Source organism: Aptenodytes forsteri, unplaced genomic scaffold, assembly GCF_000699145.1.
Source record: "Aptenodytes forsteri isolate BGI_AS27 unplaced genomic scaffold, ASM69914v1 Scaffold209, whole genome shotgun sequence".
Classification (NCBI taxonomy): Eukaryota; Metazoa; Chordata; class Aves; order Sphenisciformes; family Spheniscidae; genus Aptenodytes; species Aptenodytes forsteri.
In genome coordinates, this window is record NW_008795034.1 from 4,525,592 (window position 1) to 4,547,977 (window position 22,386).

Below are 22,386 nucleotides of genomic sequence, written 5' to 3' on the forward strand. Positions count from 1 at the left end.
AAACCAAAGCGGGGGGGGGTGGTAGTGTTGGGGTGTGCAGCAGGGAAACAAAGAATAAACCAGCTGCGATTTTGAAATTGTAATGGTTTTGGCCAAGGGGACAAATGGAAGTTTTATCAAAGCTCCAGCTGCAAGTCAGGTTTGAGCTGAAATCGTATTTGTATTTGCTGCTCCATGTCCCACCCACACAGAGTGGCATTCACATACCCTGCCTGTACTCCTGCCTCCAGAAACATGTGGGAAGCAGTGCATTTCTTTTCTGAATTCTAAGAAAGGGTTGGAGTAAAATGTCATCCAGATGTCAACAGGGCAAGGAAATACTCAAGAGTAAAAGATTTAACTCAGCTCTGAGATCACGATGCCGTAGTTTCTCCAGATACTACAAATTAGTAGCAACACAAAAAATAGCAACTTTACAATAGGTTTGGAGAGACCTCCTAAGTAATGATTTGCAGATAAGTTGAATTCCAACAAGTTGAGGAAATAAAATATCACCAGTTCTTCATCTCATCTGGCCTTTGCCTGGCCTCCTTCACTGCATTCTTATATTCCTTTTTTTTTTTTTTTTTACCCCCATCTCATCTTCCTTTTCACCCGTTACGGATTGTTATCCTCCCCTTCCCCCTAACATGTTGCTCCTTGGCCTCTCTTATTCTGAAAGAATAACCACAGGAGCCCCACAATACTCCTCTTTTCAGCAATAAACCAAATGCAAGCTTTGAACTGGCATCATATAAAACTGCTGAAAAACTGGCAGGCAGAACACCCAGAAGCAACAATTTCCTTGGTCACCCATACCGAAACTGGCACAGTGTGAAGTCTAATCTGCTGCTTGTTGCTCTCAGAAATTGGTTTCTGATGATGCAAGTCCCCAACAATTTTCTGAAGCTTCCTTTGTGGTAGCGCTGTGTGTTACACATATCTTGGCTGCTTATTTCTAAATTGCACTCCATCCACAACCCTCAGTAAAACGTCTTGGTGTACAAAACAGCCCTGTTAGCCTTGCTCCTTTTGTTAATCTTTGCACTTTCCTAGTCACCCCCAGATGCACTATAACATCCTTTCCTTGGCTTCCCATTTTCTCCTTTTCTTTGAGTTCTCCCATCTTTTTTCACCCCCTCACATATTTGCGAGATCAGCAGCTACCCCTGCCAGACCCTCCCCAAGTGCAAAAATATCCTGTATTTAGTAAAGCTGACTTTCCCACGAACAGAGTCAGCCAATACGGTTTACATCAGATGCACTTCACCTACAGAAGTATTCCAAGAGAGAAAAGTGAATAGCTATATATGATGCTACATATTTCCTTCCGCACCTGACTCCATGTAAAGCACATTAGGAAGAGCTTTCACCTAGCAGGCAGCCCACAACACGCAGAGGCAGCCTGTCACGCAGGCAGCGGTCACAGCAGATGCATGCAGTGGGTACTCACCTCCTTCTGCAGTAGGTTCCACTCTGTTTCGCTAACCAAACGGTAACCGCTAGGAGACACATAAGCGCTTTCTACCCCTTGTGTAACACTGGACAGTAGTGAAGCAGTCTCTTCTTGCTCTGGTGTCATTGCTTTGATTGCTTTTTCCTGATCTTTGGTTAACATGAACCCACTTGGCATTTGCAGAGACCCAAGGGATGCTGTATCAAAGTTCTCAGACACTGAATCTGCTCCAACAAGTGGTCCAAAATCTGACTCGTCCAGGTTCCCAGCAGATTTTGCTTTGTTGTTGTATCCTAAAGCTTTGGACTGTAAAGATCCAGATGTCCCCAGACTGTCTGTTGACTGTGCTCTCCGTAGTCCATCTTTAAACATATCATTATCCGATTTATTGAAAGATTCGCCAGAAGAAAGAAGCAAGTCTGCATCCAACGAATGGACTGAGCCATGGGTGCTATTTACATGCACCTGGAATTGAAAAACAAGGAAGAAAAAATTGTATGCTCCATTCTAGAAGCATGGTACAAGAGGAATGCTAGACTCTAATTATCAGACATGGTAAAGGCAAGTTTAAATTGGCTTTGGCAAGAACATCCGATCACTAAACTTAAGATGGCAGAGGAAAGGATAGAGAACTGAAATGTACCAGCTAGAATTAAAAAACAAAACAAAGCAAACAAGCAAAAAAGAGTCTTCTGTTAACAGAGTGCTTTTGTAAGAATCTGTCTTCCTGCCAGACAAGCAAGGTCACAGTCACCTTACATCTTCCAATACTTGAAACAAGGCGCTTCTTCCACTGAAGAGATACACTTGCAGTATCACTTCTAGAACTATGATCTACACAACAGAAGGCAAATATTCCACTTCCACAAGTAAATTCAGAAGTCTTCCGTAAAACAAAAAACTTTACATTAATATAAAAATAAATGGAGAATGATATACTTAAAATCTACTCTATACTGACAAGTGAATATTCTTCTTCTATTTCTTTCTTCTGCTTTGAGTGTCTGACAAAATATTGTAAGAGAGAGAAATATTTTCTTTAAAAGAGTACTTGTACATAAATTAAAATGCAAAGGGAAAAGGCCGGGCTTAAACAGAAAGGCATCCTTGGGAATGCCAATACCAAAAGCCACACTACCTGTCCCGTGACGTGTATAAGGCACATTAAGTCTCTTGATCTATTTTTATTTATTTGTAGCACTGAAAAGAGAGCAGTAATGCTTTATTTAAAAAGCTTATGACTGCTTTCAAAATACTTTCCAATATATTATGCACTTCTGCTTTGCCATTAGACATATAAAGAAAGCAACACTGAAAACAAGCCTCTTGAGAAAAATAGTAATTTCCGAAATAGGTCCAGCAGAGACTACCAGGCGGCTGGTACTTCCATATAGGTGTTTATAACTTATAACAATGTTTTATGTATTACTGGTTTTATGACTGTTGTAAATGCCTTGTTTTAAATATTTTTAGCAGTAATATTTATATTTACTTCAATATGTATACATATAAGTTTAAGTTAATGACAAAAAGTCAAGAGAATACAGACTTATATAAAACTGCATCTTCAGACAACAACTGTTTGGTGATACAGTTAACAAATCATTTGTTTGTATTGCAAACTGCTCAACAGAGGAGAGCTCAGAAGTCAAATTATGGCAAGTTATGAGACATGACTGATAATATGATACATTACCACTTCTAAAACACATTCTGTGCAGCTAGAAAAGGTCATAAATAGCAACAAAATATAAATCCATAAGAAAAGACAAAACCACTCTGGAAACTATACCCTTACTCAAAATGTAAAATTCTCCATCATGCATAATTCCTAGAATTAAATAAATGTTGTGATTAAGGGACTAAAGAGTATCCCAGGAACTGAGATTAAAGAAATCATCAGAAGACAAAACTGTTGTTCACCATCAACAGGTCTCATTTCATACCTGGATATGGAAGTGTTAGTATACAACACAGTATTTGAAATAGAAAAAGTTGTACCCTTACTGTAGGATAAAGGGTAGAACTAGATCTCAGCTAAACATCTTTCTGCATTCTGAACTGTTACAAATCACTGATAACAACAAAGGGCAGACTCTAGAAGTATATACTTTTTTCCCTTCAAAAAGGATAAATAAAACAGGCAAAATACCGGTTTGACACTGCGAATTCCCAAGTCTCTTGAAGCTTACATAAGCTTCTACAGCACAAAACTTGGTTTGTTTTTGTTAATTTGCCCCTGTTTTGAGTTACAAAACCGAAATGGAACCTGTCAGATGATCAGATAAACAAGCAAAATGCAGTGGGAAAGGATAAGTAATTGCTCATTTTGATATTGTTTCCAAGTTACAACCTGTGTGCTCATTGGACTTGTTTCTTCACAAGCAAAAAGGTTAGGCAAATTTCAAATACAACTTCAGCTTGTCCCAGTGGATGAGTATCTGCAACACCCAAAAGGCTTGCTAACTAATGACATCCAGCAGCATCACTTTTACTGGCTGTCACAATGAGTCTACTAATACAGCTCAAGCAGCTTCTGCAAAAACTTGGTGCTGAGCCCCAGCTACTGGCTCAGCTGAAAAAACCTTATTTTTGGTTGCTGAACAGATGTGGCCAAAACCCTCTGCTTGCGCAGTTGCATGTAGCTGAATACACACAGACACACACATCATGCTATTTTACACATGCTAAGCAACTGGCTAACTTCATAATCGGTGATCTCAGACTTGTCTAACCAGCTTAAGTTTAGTACAGAATTCAACAAACAGGTTAGCAAAGTAGCTACAATACACTTGCTGAATGTTCAGGTATAATTGGCTCAATTCTGAACATTTAGGTGCGTTAGAAAGCGGTTATAAATCCCAAGAGAATTTAACAGCAGTTAACATCCAGAATGCAAAAGGTAAATTACAGTTTTTAACAGCACCTCTCAGGATTGTAAAGTATTGTCTTCCAATCTTTATTACAATTTATATATTCAAGTGCAACTCCAAAGATTTGTCATTGCTTAATAAGAATTATAAGCTACACAGAATAAAGGGCACTAAGTTTGCATTTGTATTTGTAATCAACACCCTGAGGAATGCACGAGTGCTCAAAGTTGCTTTGAACTATCCAATTGTTTTACCTCTTCGCTAGAGAGCTGGGTAAGGGTTTCCTCATGGGCTAGAGAACATGAAGCTTTCGTTTCATCATCTGAATCTTTTTGCTTCTGCTCCTTTCTCTTACTAAGTCTTTGCTGATCATCTTCTTCCTAGAAATCAGTGGTCAATAAGAGGACACATGTAAGCGGGATTCAATTTTGCCATAGTAGTCATGACATTAGCTTTCATGATAAACTAAGCTACAAAGGCGGCACTGGAAAAGATTATTTTGGTTAAAAACCCAGTATTTATCATATAAGGATTCTTTTGGTTAAAAATCTAGTGCTCATTTCACAAGGCACCCAAACTGACTTAAATGAGAACTTACTTTTCAAGTTTAGTGGCCAATTCATGTTCTAGAATAATTTTATTCAAAGAACATATTACTTGGATCAAAATTCTTATTTTAGCAATTACCAAATAAGTAACAAAAATAGCTGTTACACTGGCTACTGTATAGAACCTGATAACATATTTGCATCACTAACGGCCCCATTAACAGCCATTATACAAGCATGAACATTAAAACAAAACGTGAAAAGAAGTGCCTTGATCACTCTAAACAATGGAATAGAACATATGGAAAAGAATCAAAAGAAAGACATCATAGAACACTAAGTCATAAAGCATGTACAAAATCACTTGCATAAGCTAATTTAAAATGAAGCTCTTAATTTATGCCTGAGCTAGGTACTGTATTGGAAAAACCTAGAAAGAAGTGAAACTTGCTATGCTAACATCCTTAACCCAGATGTTCTGCATCATAGATGACTGTTTCTTCCTCCAAGATTAACTTCTGGATATTATTACCTTTTCATTTAACAATATTGGCAACATTACTTTTAAAGTTACTATATACATTAATATTAAAATATTCGCACAAATGGAGAGTTTCTGTTATAACTGTCGGCTGGGATTTTCAAATAGAGAATTTCTATTAAAACTGTCAGCTATCATTTTTTGAAATATTAACACACTTAAATAACTTGTCTCCAACATATGATTTCCGTATCTGTTATACCACATTAAATCTACAGTATTTAAAAAAAAAAAAAAAAGGGGGAAAGCAGCAAGTAACCTGATCCTTTTTTTTCAGTTCTTCAACTTGTCGGAGCTGCTCAGAGGTCAGAACAATTTCCATACGTTGCATGTCCCTCATCAGCAAACGCTGAGACTCCAAGAACTGGTCATTGGCTTTTTGCCATGTGTGTTTCAACTGGTTGTGCTGTTGTCGCTCTTGCTCTAAGAGATGGCAGACTATTCAAAAATAGAAAGAGTCATTCTGAATCAGAATTTTTTTAGCCTCTTTTCCAAAGAGATGCATTTTCACAAATAAAAGTAATTATTGTTCTAATCAAAAACAGTCAGGCTTTGTTCAACAACTATTTAGGATGAAATAAGACATTTTCTTAATTCCCAAACTTGGCCTGTGATTAGGCATGCATTACTGACAGTTTAAGATTTCCCAATTAGAAGACTAACGCCTTGAATTCATTCATGAATTCTAATAGTTTATTTTTTTAGTGCTGGTTTCAAAAGACTGTCTTCTACGTCCCTATTTATTTCAACAGACAGTTCCAGTTTTCATTCCTCTACAGTGATTCTGCGCTGTACTGGCATGCATGTACATTTACACATCCATTCCACCACCAGACGTTCAGAATTTACATACTTCAGGGAGACATATCAATACATTACGGAAATAATGCTCATAATTGTACACAAATAAAAGACACCAGTAAAATCACTTTAATAAGAAGGAAGCTTGCAATACTATAAGAACTTAGCTGAATTTCAATAGCATCCCTCGAGAGAATGAATGGCTCTGTTGTTTTCCTCCATCATAAAAGAACTCCACATTCAACTCTTCTGTAAACATTTCAAGGGCTTTCACATTTAAAAGTACTGCTTCCCCCTGCCCAATTTATTTAAATCCAATTCAAATAAGAGCTCAGAAAAGGAGTAACAGCGGTCTTGGTTTTTGCATCCTTAGTGTAAGAGAGTCAGAAGGATTATTATTAGATAGGTACCTTCATGCAGTTCTTTCCGCAACTTCTCTGCATCTTCTTGCAGGACTGATTTTTGCGTGTTGAGAACAGCCACATACATCTCTAAGTCTGTCCTACACGACTTCTCAGCTTCCAAATAATGGTTCAGTTCTTTAACCTGAATAAAAAGAGGGAAATCCACCATCTCAGTGAAGGAACACTCTCAGGTATTTCCTCTTTCTTAGAAGTTACTGGTGTTGCCTGTTCGGGTAACATACAGGTGCTGAAGACAAGTTTATTTCTAGAAATCACACATACTCAAATACCAGAATGCAAGTAGTATTTTTATTTATTTCTGAATAAATTACTCATTAAAATTCTGCTAAGTCAAACATACCAGTATATTTATAGAGTTCCCACAGTTGGATCACAACAGCAGCAGCACTGAGCACAGAGATGGTAAAGAGGCTAAGAACAGCAAACAATGAAGCAATCCTTTAATTAGCATTGATAAACCAACAACTACGTTCTGTGTTTGGTTTTGGGTTTCCTACTCCAAAGATGATGAGGAGACAGTTCAAAATAGAGTAGTAACAGTAGTCAGAAAACATGACTATGAGGCAAGCTCGAACTAAACCAGAGATGGTAAGCCTAAGAAGAGAGAAAACTTGGGGACAGACAAGAAGAAAAACATTCAAACCCATGAAAGGCTGCTGCAAAAAGAAAGGAAAATCTGTCCATGAAGGATGGGATGAAAAGCAATTACAGTAAGAAAGACTGAAGAAGTATATTAGGATTTTTTTCTTCTTTTTTTTTGTTTTTTAAATAGCAAAGCTAACAAAGAACTGGAACAAACATCCTGCAGAGATTGCAGAATCTCTGGTGAGAACCTTTTAAAGATAGGGTTACATAAACATCTGTCAAACATGATGCACGTACAAATGGATCCCACCTTAGAGCAGGGAACAGGCTGAAAAATGTCCTTATGGCCCTATTCAGTTTTATGGTTTGCTGAGTTAGGAATCAAAAGAGTTTTTATTTTAAAAGGTAACAAAAGCTTTCAGGCAATTCCTGACTGGCTCCACAAAGCTGTTCTTCATCTCCCTCAAGGCAATACATGAGCCACAGACACAGAGTTCAAGATAGCCTTTCGGCTTTAACTTGCCATTGATGGTGGGGACAGCTTTTCCTGCCCTACGGTACCAAGCCTTCTGTCTGCAAGTCTTTTAGCCGTTGAAATGGAGAAATCTGACTCCCAGAGAATAACCCTTGAGAAGGATGGAACAGGGGGAAAAAACAAAAAAACCCCCACCAAAACAGAAGAAATGCATTGTTTGGCTAACCCAGCTAAACACTTGACACTGAAAAACAAAATTACATGACTCAAGCAGATCTGAGGGATTTCATCATGACAAACAGAAAGGTCAAATGTATCGCTCGTTCTGCAGGTGTCAGTCCTCATACCAGTGTAGTAATACAAATCATGTAAATAGTACCTTGCATTTTTATAGCACCTTAAAGTACTTTAGCAACTTCCTAAGTTTGTGCTTAAACATCTCCTTGCTAGATGCAAAAATAGCAATTCTTTCCCATTAGGCTAAAAAGGTGACTTGAAACTGGACTATCAGCAACTTCAGCCTGAAGGAATAATGAAGTGGAATAGATCACAGGTAGGAAATATGGGCCTAAGTTATTTTCCTTGGTAAGAATCACCATCTAAAGTAAGACTTCTTCAAAAACAACACCTCAGTGAACTAGAAACATGGATAAAGTGATTATTCTCTTTTTTCCAAGAGATGTGTGCTTGTGTTTTACTCATCCCACAGAATGACATGCTCAGATTTTAGAGGACTGACAGAGAAACCAACACAAATCCTGGTCCTGAAACACCATCAATTTTACTCAGGCCTTGCCTGTAAGGAAAGAGGGAGACAAGAATGACCTATGATTTTTATAGCCAAATTCAGCAGAAAAGTTCTAAGAAAAGTTCTAGACTACTCTTAAGAAAAGAAGAAGGAAAAAAAGAAAGCAAGAAAAAGCATTTTGAAAGTGAGCGAGCAAGAAGAGAAGGTTCACATTTCCTCATCTTCCCCAAATTCAGCCTGGCAATGAAAAGGAAGTATTATTTGCATCAAGAGAAAAAGCAGAACTACCTGGAGAACTATTATTCCTAGGAACACTTCAGTCTCAAAAATTTGACCTATAAAGCAATTCACAAAGAAGCTATGAAGAAGGAAAACACTCAAGCATGGACTCTCAATCGAATAAAATTGTTAAGACTGTAAAATGAATTACACTGCTCTCCCAAATCTCAGACCGACCTCCAAGTTGGAATAAAAGGGAAAAAAAAAAAAAAAAAAAAAAGAGAAAGAATTCCAGCAAGTGATGAGGATCAATTTAAACGAAGATGCAAGTGATCCAGAAAACAAGGAAGGTATTTATTTGTATGTCTTAAAAACATCCAAATGGTAAGTTACTTTGCAATTTCAGCCTATTTGACTTTCCAGATAAAATATTTGTTACAGAAGACATCTTCATTTCTGTATAAAACAGTACATTAAATGCAACTATCTTACTGTGATGTAGATATTATTTATCCTTCACAGCTAGTGAGAAAGTTCAACAGGGGTTCTGACATATCTGAAGAATACAGGAATGCTGGGTAAATCACTTACATTGACTTCTTGGCAGCAACGGCCAGTATCCCTTTCTATGAATCTGAGGTTTGCTTACAGTTTAAGATATAAAAATTCTGGTGACATTGCCTGAGTTTTATGCCCAGGATTAGAAAATGAAATATAGCAGATACTGGATGGAAGTAGATTAAAAGAATTCTGTCAAATGCAAATCTTTCTGTAGCTGCAAGCATGACATTAATCTAAAGGCCAGACTGTTGGGAGTAGTGCAAAGCAGCTATTTTTCTAGAGGTTTTTCTTTTTCACTTCTAATAGAGCTGAAGCCACGCAATTTAAGCTAAGCACAGATGACACACACACGTAACCCAACCCTCAAAACAGGAAGGCAGGAAGACATATATAGGCCAAATAAATTATTTGAGCTATAGGAGAAAAGATATATTGTGCATGAAGAGTTTCACAATACACTTTTTTCTCTCTTACAAGATTTGACTTTACTTATCTGCATCAAACTAGCATGATGCAAGATATAAATTAAGATACAGTTACAACTCCACCTCACCTTTGATGCTTCTAACTCTTTTATTTTTTCTTCAGCTCCTGTCAATTTCTCCTTTAGCGCTGCAATCTCTTTCTCCATAGGCATCACAACCGAACGCAGCTTCTCAGCATCTTCCTGGGCCTGAAGTTAATGCAATAAATTACGAATAACACATTATCATAGTTTTCACTACAACAGTTTCCATTATTGGAGACATTTGGAGAAAATCTCTATGCCAACAAAAATAGCTGACTAAACTTCCACTTTCAATGTTCATCTTATTGCTATTTATTTAGTTCAGCAGTCATCTCTATGACAACAGGCTGATATTATTCCATTCACAGAAGGCAGATAAATTTTAAATCCACGTACGGATTAGGCCATGAATACCTGCTTTTAAAGAGAATATTAGTAAATCTATCACTCTTGATACTTGGGAGAAAATTTACGGATCAGGCATTTCAAAATACATACACTTTTCTGTTATTAAAGGCTTAACTGTCTTGCAACTTGCTGCCACGTAGCACACATTAAAGAAGTGTAACATAACAACTGCATGGTGAGTTATTGACCATTCATTTACTTACTCATGAAGTTAAAAGAAAAAGGATCTGCACAGTAATGCATAGTGTAGCTTTGTTCTGTTTTGGAAGACCATTTTTCAACTTTAAATTACTATGGATGTAGCATCAGTTTTTGGTGTTACGGTACTAAATATTTCAAAACTATAGGAGGTTTAGATTGGATGTAAGGAAAAATTTCTTTACTGAAAGAGTGGTGAAACATTGGAACAGGCTGCCCAGGGAAGTGGTGGAGTCCCCATCCCTGGAGGTATTTAAAAGACGTGTAGATGAGGCGCTTAGGGACATGGTTTAGTGGGCATGGTGGTGTTGGGTTGACGGTTGGACTCGATGATCTTAGAGGTCTTTTCCAACCTCAATGATTCTATGATTCTATGATTCTATATCCAGTCAATTTATCAAAAATCCCATGATTTTTTCAAAAAGTAGTTCTGAAAAGATCAAAGCAGGACAACAGAATGAGAAGATTGACACAAGGAAAAAAAAAAAGAGAAAGAGCCAGGTAAAAATAGCAAGAGTTAAAATGAGAAATAGTGTTCAGTGTTCAAACTCAGAACTGCATGTAAAAGGGTGGCCCTGACATTCCCATTTCTTAAATGCTCTGGCTTTCCTTCATGGATGCACTAAAAACTTTCCAAGTGAAAGTAACAGCTGCCATAGACTCCACAACAGCAAGAAGAACACTCACATATTCACCGCAGTAAAATTCTTCAAACCACAAAGAATTTAAGCAACCTAATTTGGGTTGTTTTTATGTATGAAGGCTCAGAACGCTCAATCATTCTCTATCTTCTACTGGAGGAATTCAGCAGGGGAGGGAAGGCAGAGAACTGTGTCCCAAAGCTGAAGTTTCAAAAGATGACACTTTTCCTAACCTGATCAGCAATGACAGCCACCAGAAGATAACACTCATGTCTTGTTTTAAATCTAGACTGCAATGCAGGTCTTAGAAGGTACTCATTTGACTTTCAGTTTCTGGTAAACTTACTGACAATTGTATTTGGAGCAAGACTTTCAGGAAGAAGCACAGACAATATTTTTAACCATTTAAGTTTTCTAAACTTAATAGACAAAATAAAATAATATTGCAATACCTGTCAATTATCCAAATGCTACCAGGCCCTTGGGCTCTAAAAAGCTTTAAAGAAAACTTTATAGACAAAACAAAATTAAATTTCTTCATGTTTTGTTCCCTTCTGCTACATCTTGTCACTGCTAGTTTGCTTGTCCAAAGAGTACAAATAAAATCCGTGAGGAAAGCGAGGGACATCGCATGACGCAGTGAATTCAATACCAGGGACATGTGACAGTGTCACACGTACATACATATCCCGTCACTTGCAGCCAGCAACTCAGTCACATTTTTCAAACAGATGGGAGCAGGAGTTCAACTTCAAAGAGTGCTTTATATTTCATTTACTGTATCAGTTCTACTCATTTAACGCCACCTATAGCCGGCTCATATGGACTAAAGATAGGCCAACATTTTTAGGACCGTCGAGTAAGTTTTTTCCTAATTATTCATGACAACTGCAGGAACATTTCATCACCAGCCTGATTTCACATGGTTCAACACTGAATATAGAGCAACAAATGCGTCTGTGTTGGAGCCAGCCAGTTCAGAGAAAAACAGTCAGAAAGTTCCCCGAAAGCAAAATCAGACTGTTTAACAGCAACCAACTGGAAAGACAAAACTGTATCAAATTCCACATGACAGAAAAATTACTGTAGCTTTTACTGCTTGGTAAACAGAGCTGAAGTTAACACTATGGTTGCAACATATTGCAAATGTTTCATTTAAAAAAAAAAAAAAAAAAAAAAAAAAAAAAAAAAAAAAAAAAAAAAAAAAAAAAAAAAAAAAAAAAAAAAAAAAAAAAAAAGGTGGGGGAGGTTGGGGTGGGGGAGGTTGGGGGGGAAGGATCCCTATTAAAGGTCAGCGTGATACTGAGCTAAACACTCAGAATAGCCTGTATCTGCTAACAAAATGAGTGCTGGTCACTGGGTCTTCTTTTGAAGGTAAAGTGTAATTACTGAGACTGCCAAATTGAGGTTAAAGTTCCCACTGAAACTTTTAATAAAACGAGCATATCTATCCTGTCGAAAAATGCTACATTAAGATACTGTCACATGTGGCAAGAGGTGCCACAGCATCACATTTCCTGTGTTAAAAGGCATTATTCAGACTCTTCCAGAGGTGTGATCATTAAAACGTTTATTTCCTTCTAACTTTTTGCCAGACTAACTTTACTGTCAAAGACCAAGGTTTTACACATTATCAGCTTGTATTTATTCATCACCTATACCAAAAACAAAACACCCAAGCCGCTTCTGCCCCAGCAAAGCCTGCTTCCCCCCGGCACAGCGGCTGAAGAACATGCTGCAAGGGATCTGCAGACCACAGCATGAAGACGACTCCACAGAAAGAACCTGCTAAAAATGAGTCCAAGTCAACACACAAAACATTGCATCGCTAGCCTGGCAGCTAGCTACAGCAATCCTGAATGCCCTTTACTGTTACTCCACACAACATTTTCAGAAGAACAAAAACCTGGTTGGAGAAATCTCAGGCACGTACTGTACCTGAATTTGTTCCTTAAAAATGAGACAAGCGGAAAACACAGAGACACAATTTGCGAATCTCTCTTTAAAGTAACAGTAAACCATTTAAAGTTCATCTAAATCTATTCCACTGTTGTTTATCATTACCAATGAAAGCAGCTTACTGTATATCAGATTTTATGGCCAACTCTGTCACAGAAATCAGATTACCCTCCCCTTCCAATTTCCCCTCTTCTGACTAATAAGCACACTTCATAACAGGAGGTTTGTCCTTTCTTGCTCTCTCTATATGCAAAATACCTGTTCTGCAGACTTCCGCTACTCAGAGTTTGACACAACTGTGCTAAGAAGAGTCTTTATATTCATCACAGCTCCAACAGAAAACCAGATCATTTCCTGAATGGAAAATGAGGCCTGAATAAGAAGCCAAATTTGACTAGCCAAATTTTGCCAGTGTGCAAGACTCATCCCCACCAAGTCACTGTCCACAGGGAGCCCAGTCATTACTGAACAGAGAACTTGAATGGAAGCACATGCCGCTAGACTGCTTTTACTATCTGTGATAACAAAAAACCCAAAACCTATCTGGTATAACAAAGCAACAGGAAGATAGAGAGATTTTTATAAATCACCAATACATTTTCTGAAAGATGAATCACTGGGTAAGCACGCTTATCATTAGAACAAGGTATTTACCTTTTTTTGAGCTAAGAAAGGAGATTTATAGAACACAGTTTTCAGCACAGATTTCTTAGAAATCATTGCTTTATGATAAAACTCATGGAACACAGAAGTTTTCTACAGAGATTTGACAATTTGCAACTCAAAATATATTTACATGGAAAAGCGAAACAGCTGCTTCCAGACAAGTGCATGTGTTCCACCAGACACGCTCTTTCTGACAAGAGGATGCTCAAGAATGCCTAACGCCAGGTTTGCAGGCTAGAGTTGGATACCTCTGGCAAAGTAGTCACAATCTAGTAAATACAGCTCAAAATAGTATGCTTATCAAAACACTACCCACCCACCCCAAGTGCTCCCAAACCAGGATAAATAACATGCACACTGGAAGTCTGAGAGCACACATACCAAAACTGTACACTCAACCAAATAAATAAACTTTAAATTCAAAGAGATATTTACAGAATTTGGAGCAACATTTGTTACCTACCTTTCATCTCTTTCAGGGGAAAACGTATGCAGGCAACAAGCATAATCGTTAGCAATTCTGTGGACGCAGTATTAAATTTCATGGATTTTCTTTGTTGTTTAAAATGGATTTTATAGCCAAATGGAACACAAGTGAACTGAGATATTATCCAGCCAAGAAGGTTAGTGCCCTGGACTGAAACATACGGCTTGTAATCTTGTCTCTGCTCTGTCCATTCTTCTCACCTCACCTCTCATTGAGAATGCTAGACAACGGTATAGTTTTCTGCTAGTTTTAAGAAATGTGATCTATTATATGCTGGTACAGCACCTACTTACAACCCAGAGAGCAAAGTACTTTTTTTTTTTTTTTACTCCTTTGAGATTTTTGCAGATTCCTTAGAACTGGCTAGAAGATGAAGATATTTTTTAAAAACCTCTTTCCAGGTTTATGCCTAAAAATAAAATAAATCCATCCTTATAATGGAGCATAAAAAGATAGAGGATGAGTACAACATTGTTGGCTGGAAATACCACTTTGCATGAGGAATTGATCACAAGTCTTCAAAGAGCACATCCCAAGCGATCAAGAAAATTCCTCCTTTTGTACTGACTGCTGATGTATGAATATTCATTATTTTGCTAGCCAAACACAGCTTTTTGTGGGCTTGGGATTTGCTTGTTTGTTTTTAAGTGAAATGAATGTCCTTTTTCTAATTTTGATCTAATTCTTAGTCTCCTTGAGGAAAAACCTCACAGGTTTAATGACGAAGAAGATTAAAAAGGCCATGCAAAGCAGTTTAAACAATTATTTCAAGCTGCACTCTGAAGACCAGATTTATCCCTCCTCCTTGTATTACATAAAGTACATGTTCCTCTGCTTTACAGGCCTATAAAGCTTTCTGAGCTCATATGAATAACAGATTAATAAATCGATCACCTTTTTCTTTAGTATTACAAGGGATATTTATTTCCTTTTTAAAGGAGTATAGTTGAAAATGTTATTTATCTGCTATACTAAACTTAAATGCTAACTGGCACACAGTAAAGCCACTACATTTAGGTGAGCTGCTCTGTTATCTGAGCAACTTGCAACTCCAACTGTTACCTTATCAGTACATTCAGATAAAAAAAACCCGAAAAGTGCTGAGATTTTAGTTATTGGAAAGACTCTCTCAGTCAAGAGAGATTGTTTTCTGAAAAGTCTTGCTGGCAGTTTGTTGGTAATGCACTGCCAGGACTTTTACGCTACGAACTCTGCATCTTCCAGGTTGTTTCTAGAAGACTCACCACACTGATCCAATTTTGAACCTTCCTTCTAGCTTCAGCTGAAATCTTTTCTCTTTTAATAGGGCTAAAACCTTCTCTTAAAGCCAGCTGATGTCTTAAAATTCCAGTGGCAGTAATTCTGTAGTCAGAACATTAGCAAATAGGCTTTACTCTGACTTCCACCTTTATAAATCAGGACTATACAAAAGAGCAGTCTCACTGAATACCCAACAGCAATTATGCAACTACAACTAGCAATATTCAAGAGCCTCTTTATAAGTCTCAGAAAAAGAATTCCATTTTGCAACACTAATACTGATTGCTTGTTACAACATAGTAAAATTAGGTAAAATACTTATTATGTGGAATGTTTGTGATACTCAATACTGCGTTTCTTCTGCTGACAGCAAGCACAAACAAGGAAATCCAGTGATGTGGCAGATTATCAGATGTTAGTCTACTCCTTTATTGAATATAGGATCATTTATTACATAAAAAATTGTCTTAGAATACCTTGAAGACTACTGTAAGCCTGCTGAGAAGACAAATTCACTTAAATGCAAGTTTTTATAATATGATAAACAAAGATTCCAAAACATTCATCTATTACGACAAGTTCAATTTCCTTCCTGCCTGAAAGAGAAATACACCAAATCTTCAAACTCAACCAAAAAAAAAAAAAAAAAAAAAAGAAAAAAATCCAACCTCAGTACAAGGCACTTCAATCTACTTCTACAAACTCTTCTAAGTCACAGATCTTTGAACAACAACAACAAAAAAAATCTTTCCAAACTCCAGGGCAACTATCTTTCATCATCTAGAGCCTGTTGTTTTATGACAGCAAGGTTCTGTATTTCCAAGGAAGCCAGTAGTACTGTGTCATACAAACATGGCTTGCCTTGAAGAAAGATGAAAGACATTTTAGATATAGTGCCCATTAAAAACCTCAAAAGAAGTTCATAAGATCTGAGAAAAGGAATAAAGGTGCAGAGTTGTACAGGAAATTTCATAAATCTGCAGTCAATCCAGAAAAATCTAAAGGGGGTTTTACTTGAGTTCATTTGACATTATGACAGAGACTGTACAAGGCCTCCTGCTTTTACAAGCTGAAGGCCAAACCTTACCATCTTCTCGGGTGCAATCCCCTTACTGAATCCACATAATCAGATGCAATGCCTTTATGGATTCAAATGCAAGATCAGGGCATGATGACTTCCATGAACAAAGAGCTGAAAGTTGGCAGAACGAGGCTATGTGTATTTCTGAGGAATTTCTGAGCAGGGCGTAGAAATGAACTCATGCATAACACAAGTGTATCTTGAAACAGAAAGTGAAAAGCTAGATTTCAACATACCTTTTTCATCTCATTTTCCAGATTTTCTTCCTCCTGACCTTCAGACAGTCGCCTTCTTAACTCTGCTATTTCCCGTTCCACATTTTCTCGATATTGATTCCACTGAGCTCGCTCTTGCTCCAACCTGTGATGATACTGGAGCTCATAGTCACGAACAGTCTCTATAAAACAGTATTTTCAAAACTTATTTTCAATGTAAGTTAAAAACCAGAGCTTTAGGAACTCCATCTCCAACCAGTCAATGATTTATCATAATTTATCAAAACTAGTTCACAACAGTGAACTCTCCCTTCCTCTCTCTTCCCTTTGATTCTTGCCCCAAAAACCAACTACACAAGCAAAAGATTCAAAGGAACTGCATCTCAATTTGTACCATCACTAGAAAAACAAACGAGCCTCCAAAACTGTGTAACTCCTAATTTCAAAACAACGTACATGTCTAACATCCTATTTAGCAGCACATTTTGTACCTCCAAGCACATCATCCAAACAAACTACCAAAACCTACTTATTTACTCCAAAATGCAAAGGAACTAGAACTTCTCACATAGCTTTCATTTCCCTATTATTAATATTACTTCTTCAGGTAAGGAGCTGTCTTTGTTTATATACGTACAGCAGCTGGCACAACTGAGCCTTGATCTAGGTTTATGTATCTATGTAGATCACAAATAAACAGAAATTTGTGTACTCAATATACATGAAGATTTGTGTTCTCTGGGGGAAAAACATAATCAGGTGATGGAAAAACTGCCTACAGCCAACAGTCTGCAGGCTCAGGATATTGTGATCCTGTTGTCAACCTTGAAGAAAACAGCCAGTTACGGCAACAGTCTGTCCCCAGTTTACATCCTGCATTTTGTTCCTTGCACATAAGTTTGTCTCGGAAATGTCAACAGCTGTGCAATATGCAAACATAACAAAGAATAGCTCAGAACTATCAAGAAAAAACAATAACCCATGACTGATACAGAGCAGCATGTTCAGTCACTAGCCTGGGGAAAAGTCCATGTGATAGTACTGGAGGGACACGTAACTGTCTAACAGCAGAACTATGTTTACACAGAAGGAGAAAAGAGAATCACGCTGTCAGCCTAAAGCTGTTTTCAGACTTGTCAGATTACATGCATTATACTTATCTTCATTAAGTGTGATACTTCATCCTTCCTAGTCCCTCAAAAATGCTTTGCATATATGTGGGAGTTCCCATTGCCATGATTCCTTCTAAATTCTATCCTCATATTAACAGAAAAGAACCACCAAGCTCCTTTTCACAAACTTAGGAACTACGCTTCATCTGTCACTTCTGTAGCCCAGTTTTGCCAAGCCGTGAAAAGCAGCTATCCATATTCTGTGCAAGAGCAGGCACAAATCACTAAACGCATACTAAAGCGGTGTCTGATCTTAGCAGCAGCAGCTTGTCTGGTTGTTACCTTTCATAATAGCTTGTAGTGAAGCTACTTCTTCTTGCCACTGTCTCTTCACCTCATCGATAGCTTCCTGCTTTGTATTCTCAGATACTGTAGCTATAGCTTTGATGTTCTCCATTTCAGCATGAGCTTCCATTAGCTGGGTCCGCAATTGTCCCAGATCATCTTGGGCTGCTTGGAGCACTGCATTTTGTCTTTTCAGGTCCTCTGAAAAGAAGTATTATTTACATTTAGCTTAATTAATAAATTCAATCTGAAGAGTATCCATAGTTGCTATGGCAAAGAACAGTGCTCTAACAAGGGGGTAAAGGAAGCACTGATACTAAAGCATCTACCCAGAACAACTGAACAAATGTTAGCAGGTGTCTTTAGTCTTTCTTGACTTCACTTGCCCTTGCCTTTTATTAAAAAAGTACCTTCTCATGGACGCAGCCACAAAGCAGACACTGTAGATTTAACCTATGAATCAATATACCTGATGAACGTGAACTGTGCTTTAAATTAGTTCATTATTATTTAACTCATTCTGGTAATGAATCTGGAAAAGATAAGAACAACAGACAGGAAGACAGTTCTTCCCCCATTTTTGGCACCAACTTGGTCCTGAATTTGGATAGTTGGTCCTTCATATTTCTTGAACAAAAACACTCTGTGACCACTGCCTGGAGCCCACATAAGAAAATTATGCAGCCTAATTTGTTTGGCTTTGCTAAAACTAAGCTTCTACTAAAAAAAGAGATACATTCAATGCAACATCCACTACTTCTCTAATTGTTGCAACTATAAACAGAAGTTAAACTAATTTCACATTATCCTCCTCAGTTAATCCCTGAATTAAAAAGCTCTGGAAGATATATATTATACAATTCATTCCAAAAGTACTAACACAAAATATATAGTTTTATGCCCACATAGCGTATTTCAATGGCAATCTCTTTTAGCAGAAACATCTGGCCAGCGTACAACAAACAGCAAGCTATCTCCATTTATTTCCCCTCAGTATCAAAATGCTTAATCAATCCTGGTGCCCAACACCTTACCCCCTGATAGAGAATATGGAACCCCGAGCTAATCGGGTACTCAAAAGGGCATTAATCCTTGTGTAAAAAAACCCAAGATCTTGTAGCATTTATATTACTTAGTTCTCAAATGACAGTATCAAGGATGGGCTGCCACGTCCCAACATACATTTAGGAAAGGGTCTTGGAGAATGTGAAAGTTGGATTATTTTTTTTTCCCCGCTCGTCACAATTTATTTTTATTTTCTATTTTTTGACTGTTATGTTCTGAAAAAGAGAGAATTATCGCTGATCTCATCAGTAGTATCTTGTATCTTAAATTTCCTTTCATCCAGCTGCTAGAAACACAAAGAAATAGGCCTTCTGTATGATCTGATCTTCATTATGCCTGTTGTATTTCTGCTCTTATAAGCTTATACAAGCAGCTGCAGTCTTAATGCATTATTTTTTGGCTTTGCTTTCATATGTTAAGGACAGGAAAATCATCAGGATTAGAAATAAATCAATTTGGCTCTCAGAACAGCAGTTATCTCTACTCTCCCAATTCTTCACCAGATATTTGAGCTCACATGGTTCAAATTTTCCTATGAAGAGTGTTACTGAAATAGATGCCCTTGGCTGGTATTAAAACTTTTATAATGTTTGTCTTCTTACATTCTACCTCAGATGGAAATTTAAGACAAATTAAGACTACATAAAAAAGCTAGTCACGAAGTACAAACAGCTCAGCACCTCGACTATGTCTTTCCACTTCCCAGATCAGCTGCTGTTCAGAGAGAACAAGCACACCATGACTTCAGAATGTTAGTATTAAAACTCACTGGTGGTGTTTCTGCGTGTACATAAAGCTGCTCTGCTGACTCCTATCCACGCAGACAAATCTTTAAATTAATTCTAAAAATTCATTCTAGGAAGCTAAATAGCCACCTGTTGAATTTTACTCTCTGCTTGTCTCTTATGTTCTTATTATGTGTCTGTTTAAAAGACTACTGCCACTTTTTCATTTTTGGCAAATCAGAAATAACAATCATGCTGGATATGCAGAGGAATATCCCAGTACTGGAAGAAAAATCCCTTAAGTTCTAATTATCCTTAACCAACTTTAAAACAAACAAACAAAAAAAAACCCCAAAAAACAAAAAGAAAGTATGTGGTGTGCATAGGCAAATGCGGAGTAGTAGCTGGCATTACAATTGTTATTCTTCATACAGGGATTATCTGAAGCTCAAGTTTAATTAAACTTTAGAATAATTCAGAATTGAGAACTTACCTTCCTTAGCCAAGTATAACTCCTTAAATTTTGCTCTCTTTTGATTAAATTCTTGCTCAAGTTGCTGCTTTGTGCGCAGAAATTCTGCATTGACCTTTTCCAATTCTGCTACCCGTTGTAGAAGAGCAACTAAAAATAAAATAGAAGATAAGGTACATCACTAACAGTTAAGGCATCCCATTCTGCAACTTTGAGGTTTGGGACTTATTCTTTTTAAAACATCTTTATTCAGTAGCTCAGCTGTTGCCCCATGATACATCAGGACAACTAGTCAGAGTCTTTAAGCAACAAGGGAAGATGCGTTTTCTTAGACTGCAGCACCAAGTTGTAATAGACATCTTCACAGCACTAGAGGTGCCTGTGGCAGGGAATTCTGTAGAAAACAATCAATCTCCCAAAGAAAATCATAATTTTGTACAATAAAGAAAAAACTGGAAAAAAACCCAGTGCCAGAATTATTTGTATTGGTGCTTCTTTCCAAAACACTGGGAATTTAGTCACCAGGCACAGGAAGAGTGTGTGAAAGCTGAACAACAAAGCACCAAGTTCTCAAAGGCTGAGGTCAAAGAAAACAAAGTGACAGCTGCTCAGCTAACAGCTATGGAAGAACAAAGCACAGAAAACCCCATAAGCTAAAAATTAGATGCCGTTATCTTCCCTGTCTTCAGTTCTGCGCATTCACCAAAAGAAAGTTTCTCAGACCATACTCAGAGCAGTTTGCCAGAAGATGACCACAATCTATGGAGAAATAACTGATCATAAGATAAAACTCTCCGTATTTCCAGCAGGCAAAAATCCTCAATGGCGCACATACATCACACTATTTTCCAGTATCTACCACATTAGCAGTTGATCTGGTGGTACAACAAAAGAGGGAACAGTAGGAAGTCCACAAGACACCTAAAGATTGTTACAATGTGGTTATTATTGAAAAAAACCATACAAATACCACTGCATGATGCTATAAAGATCCCCCACAACCACCAACCCTATAATGTTCATCTCCATGTGCACTATTAACTTCTTTGCACCTCAAGAAGTACAGGTCTGGTTTAGGTGCCAGAGTGTTTCACATTGCACATCTCAGAATTCAAATACGAAACAGAAACAAAAGACAGATGAACTATAACAAAATCCACCTCCATGCTGCAGTGCACTGAGCAAATAATGTTCCTCTGCACAATTCTCTATCTGTTCTGCAAAAGCATTTTATGGATGTGTTCCAACTCTGTCGTGCAAAGCTGAATCACTTCTTTTCAGTTACAGCCTCTGTATAGCACAGACTAGATATATAAAATATTGATCCATCAGAAGTGTTTACATATCACACCCAACACGCTTCCCACCAAAAGCAAGTAGTGAAAACATAGTACAAAGGCTACACGACTTCAGCATCAAACATTTAGACTTACAAACAGCCAGAATTAGATCTAGAGCTTACAGTGGTAAAACACTGGATGGTCAATGCCATTGAGATTGGGTGAGTTATATTTATTTTTAGTACCAGATGACTTAGAGTAAGAGCAGACACAAATAAAAGGATCTTTTAAAAGCACAGGTATGTTTTACTGATTGCTGGTTATGAGGGCTTATGGTGTTACAAAATACAGAACTTAATCTGTTCAACTCTCTATCAGATAAAAGGTATATGTAGATACAGGACTGACGAAATTTTAATGTTGCTTTTTCACTGAAAAAGTCATTTTGGTTTTTTAGCGCCTTAAATGGCAACACATCAGTTTCTGGCCAGCAACCCCGACCTGGATAGTGCAAAGCCGTTGCACAGGAGTATTCTCCAGAAAATGAAAGGAACCTGTAGCAAAGACGACGCATTGAGAGCAAAGCTTCAAGTGAGTTAGGAAAGCGGCTGGATCAAAACCAGGAAAGAAAGTGCACGCATGGAGCCAGGCCCAGGTAGCAAAAACGCTTCCCAAGGCTAAAGAGTTGCCTTTGATCTCTTGCTGAAGTCTTCCAAAGGGAAAGGGTTTGCCTACGTTTCCACTCCCCACTGA

The 22,386-nt window shown here is 37.6% G+C and overlaps 1 protein-coding gene across 1 annotated transcript in view; it reads right to left on the reverse strand.

The window, feature by feature from the left end:
• Positions 1–20,748, reverse strand: part of RABEP1 (rabaptin, RAB GTPase binding effector protein 1) — a 35,014-nt gene extending 14,266 nt beyond the window's left edge. The window contains exons 1-8 of the mRNA XM_009276412.1: positions 20,375–20,748; positions 18,089–18,292; positions 16,656–16,816; positions 9,765–9,884; positions 6,609–6,744; positions 5,657–5,835; positions 4,563–4,688; positions 1,433–1,900 (exon numbers count right to left, since the gene is read on the reverse strand). Coding sequence (XP_009274687.1) covers positions 1,433–1,900; positions 4,563–4,688; positions 5,657–5,835; positions 6,609–6,744; positions 9,765–9,884; positions 16,656–16,816; positions 18,089–18,221 — 1,323 coding nt within the window. The 5' untranslated portion in view covers positions 18,222–18,292; positions 20,375–20,748. The remainder of the gene's footprint in view (positions 1–1,432; positions 1,901–4,562; positions 4,689–5,656; positions 5,836–6,608; positions 6,745–9,764; positions 9,885–16,655; positions 16,817–18,088; positions 18,293–20,374) is intronic.
• Between the last annotated feature and the right edge of the window lie 1,638 nt (positions 20,749–22,386).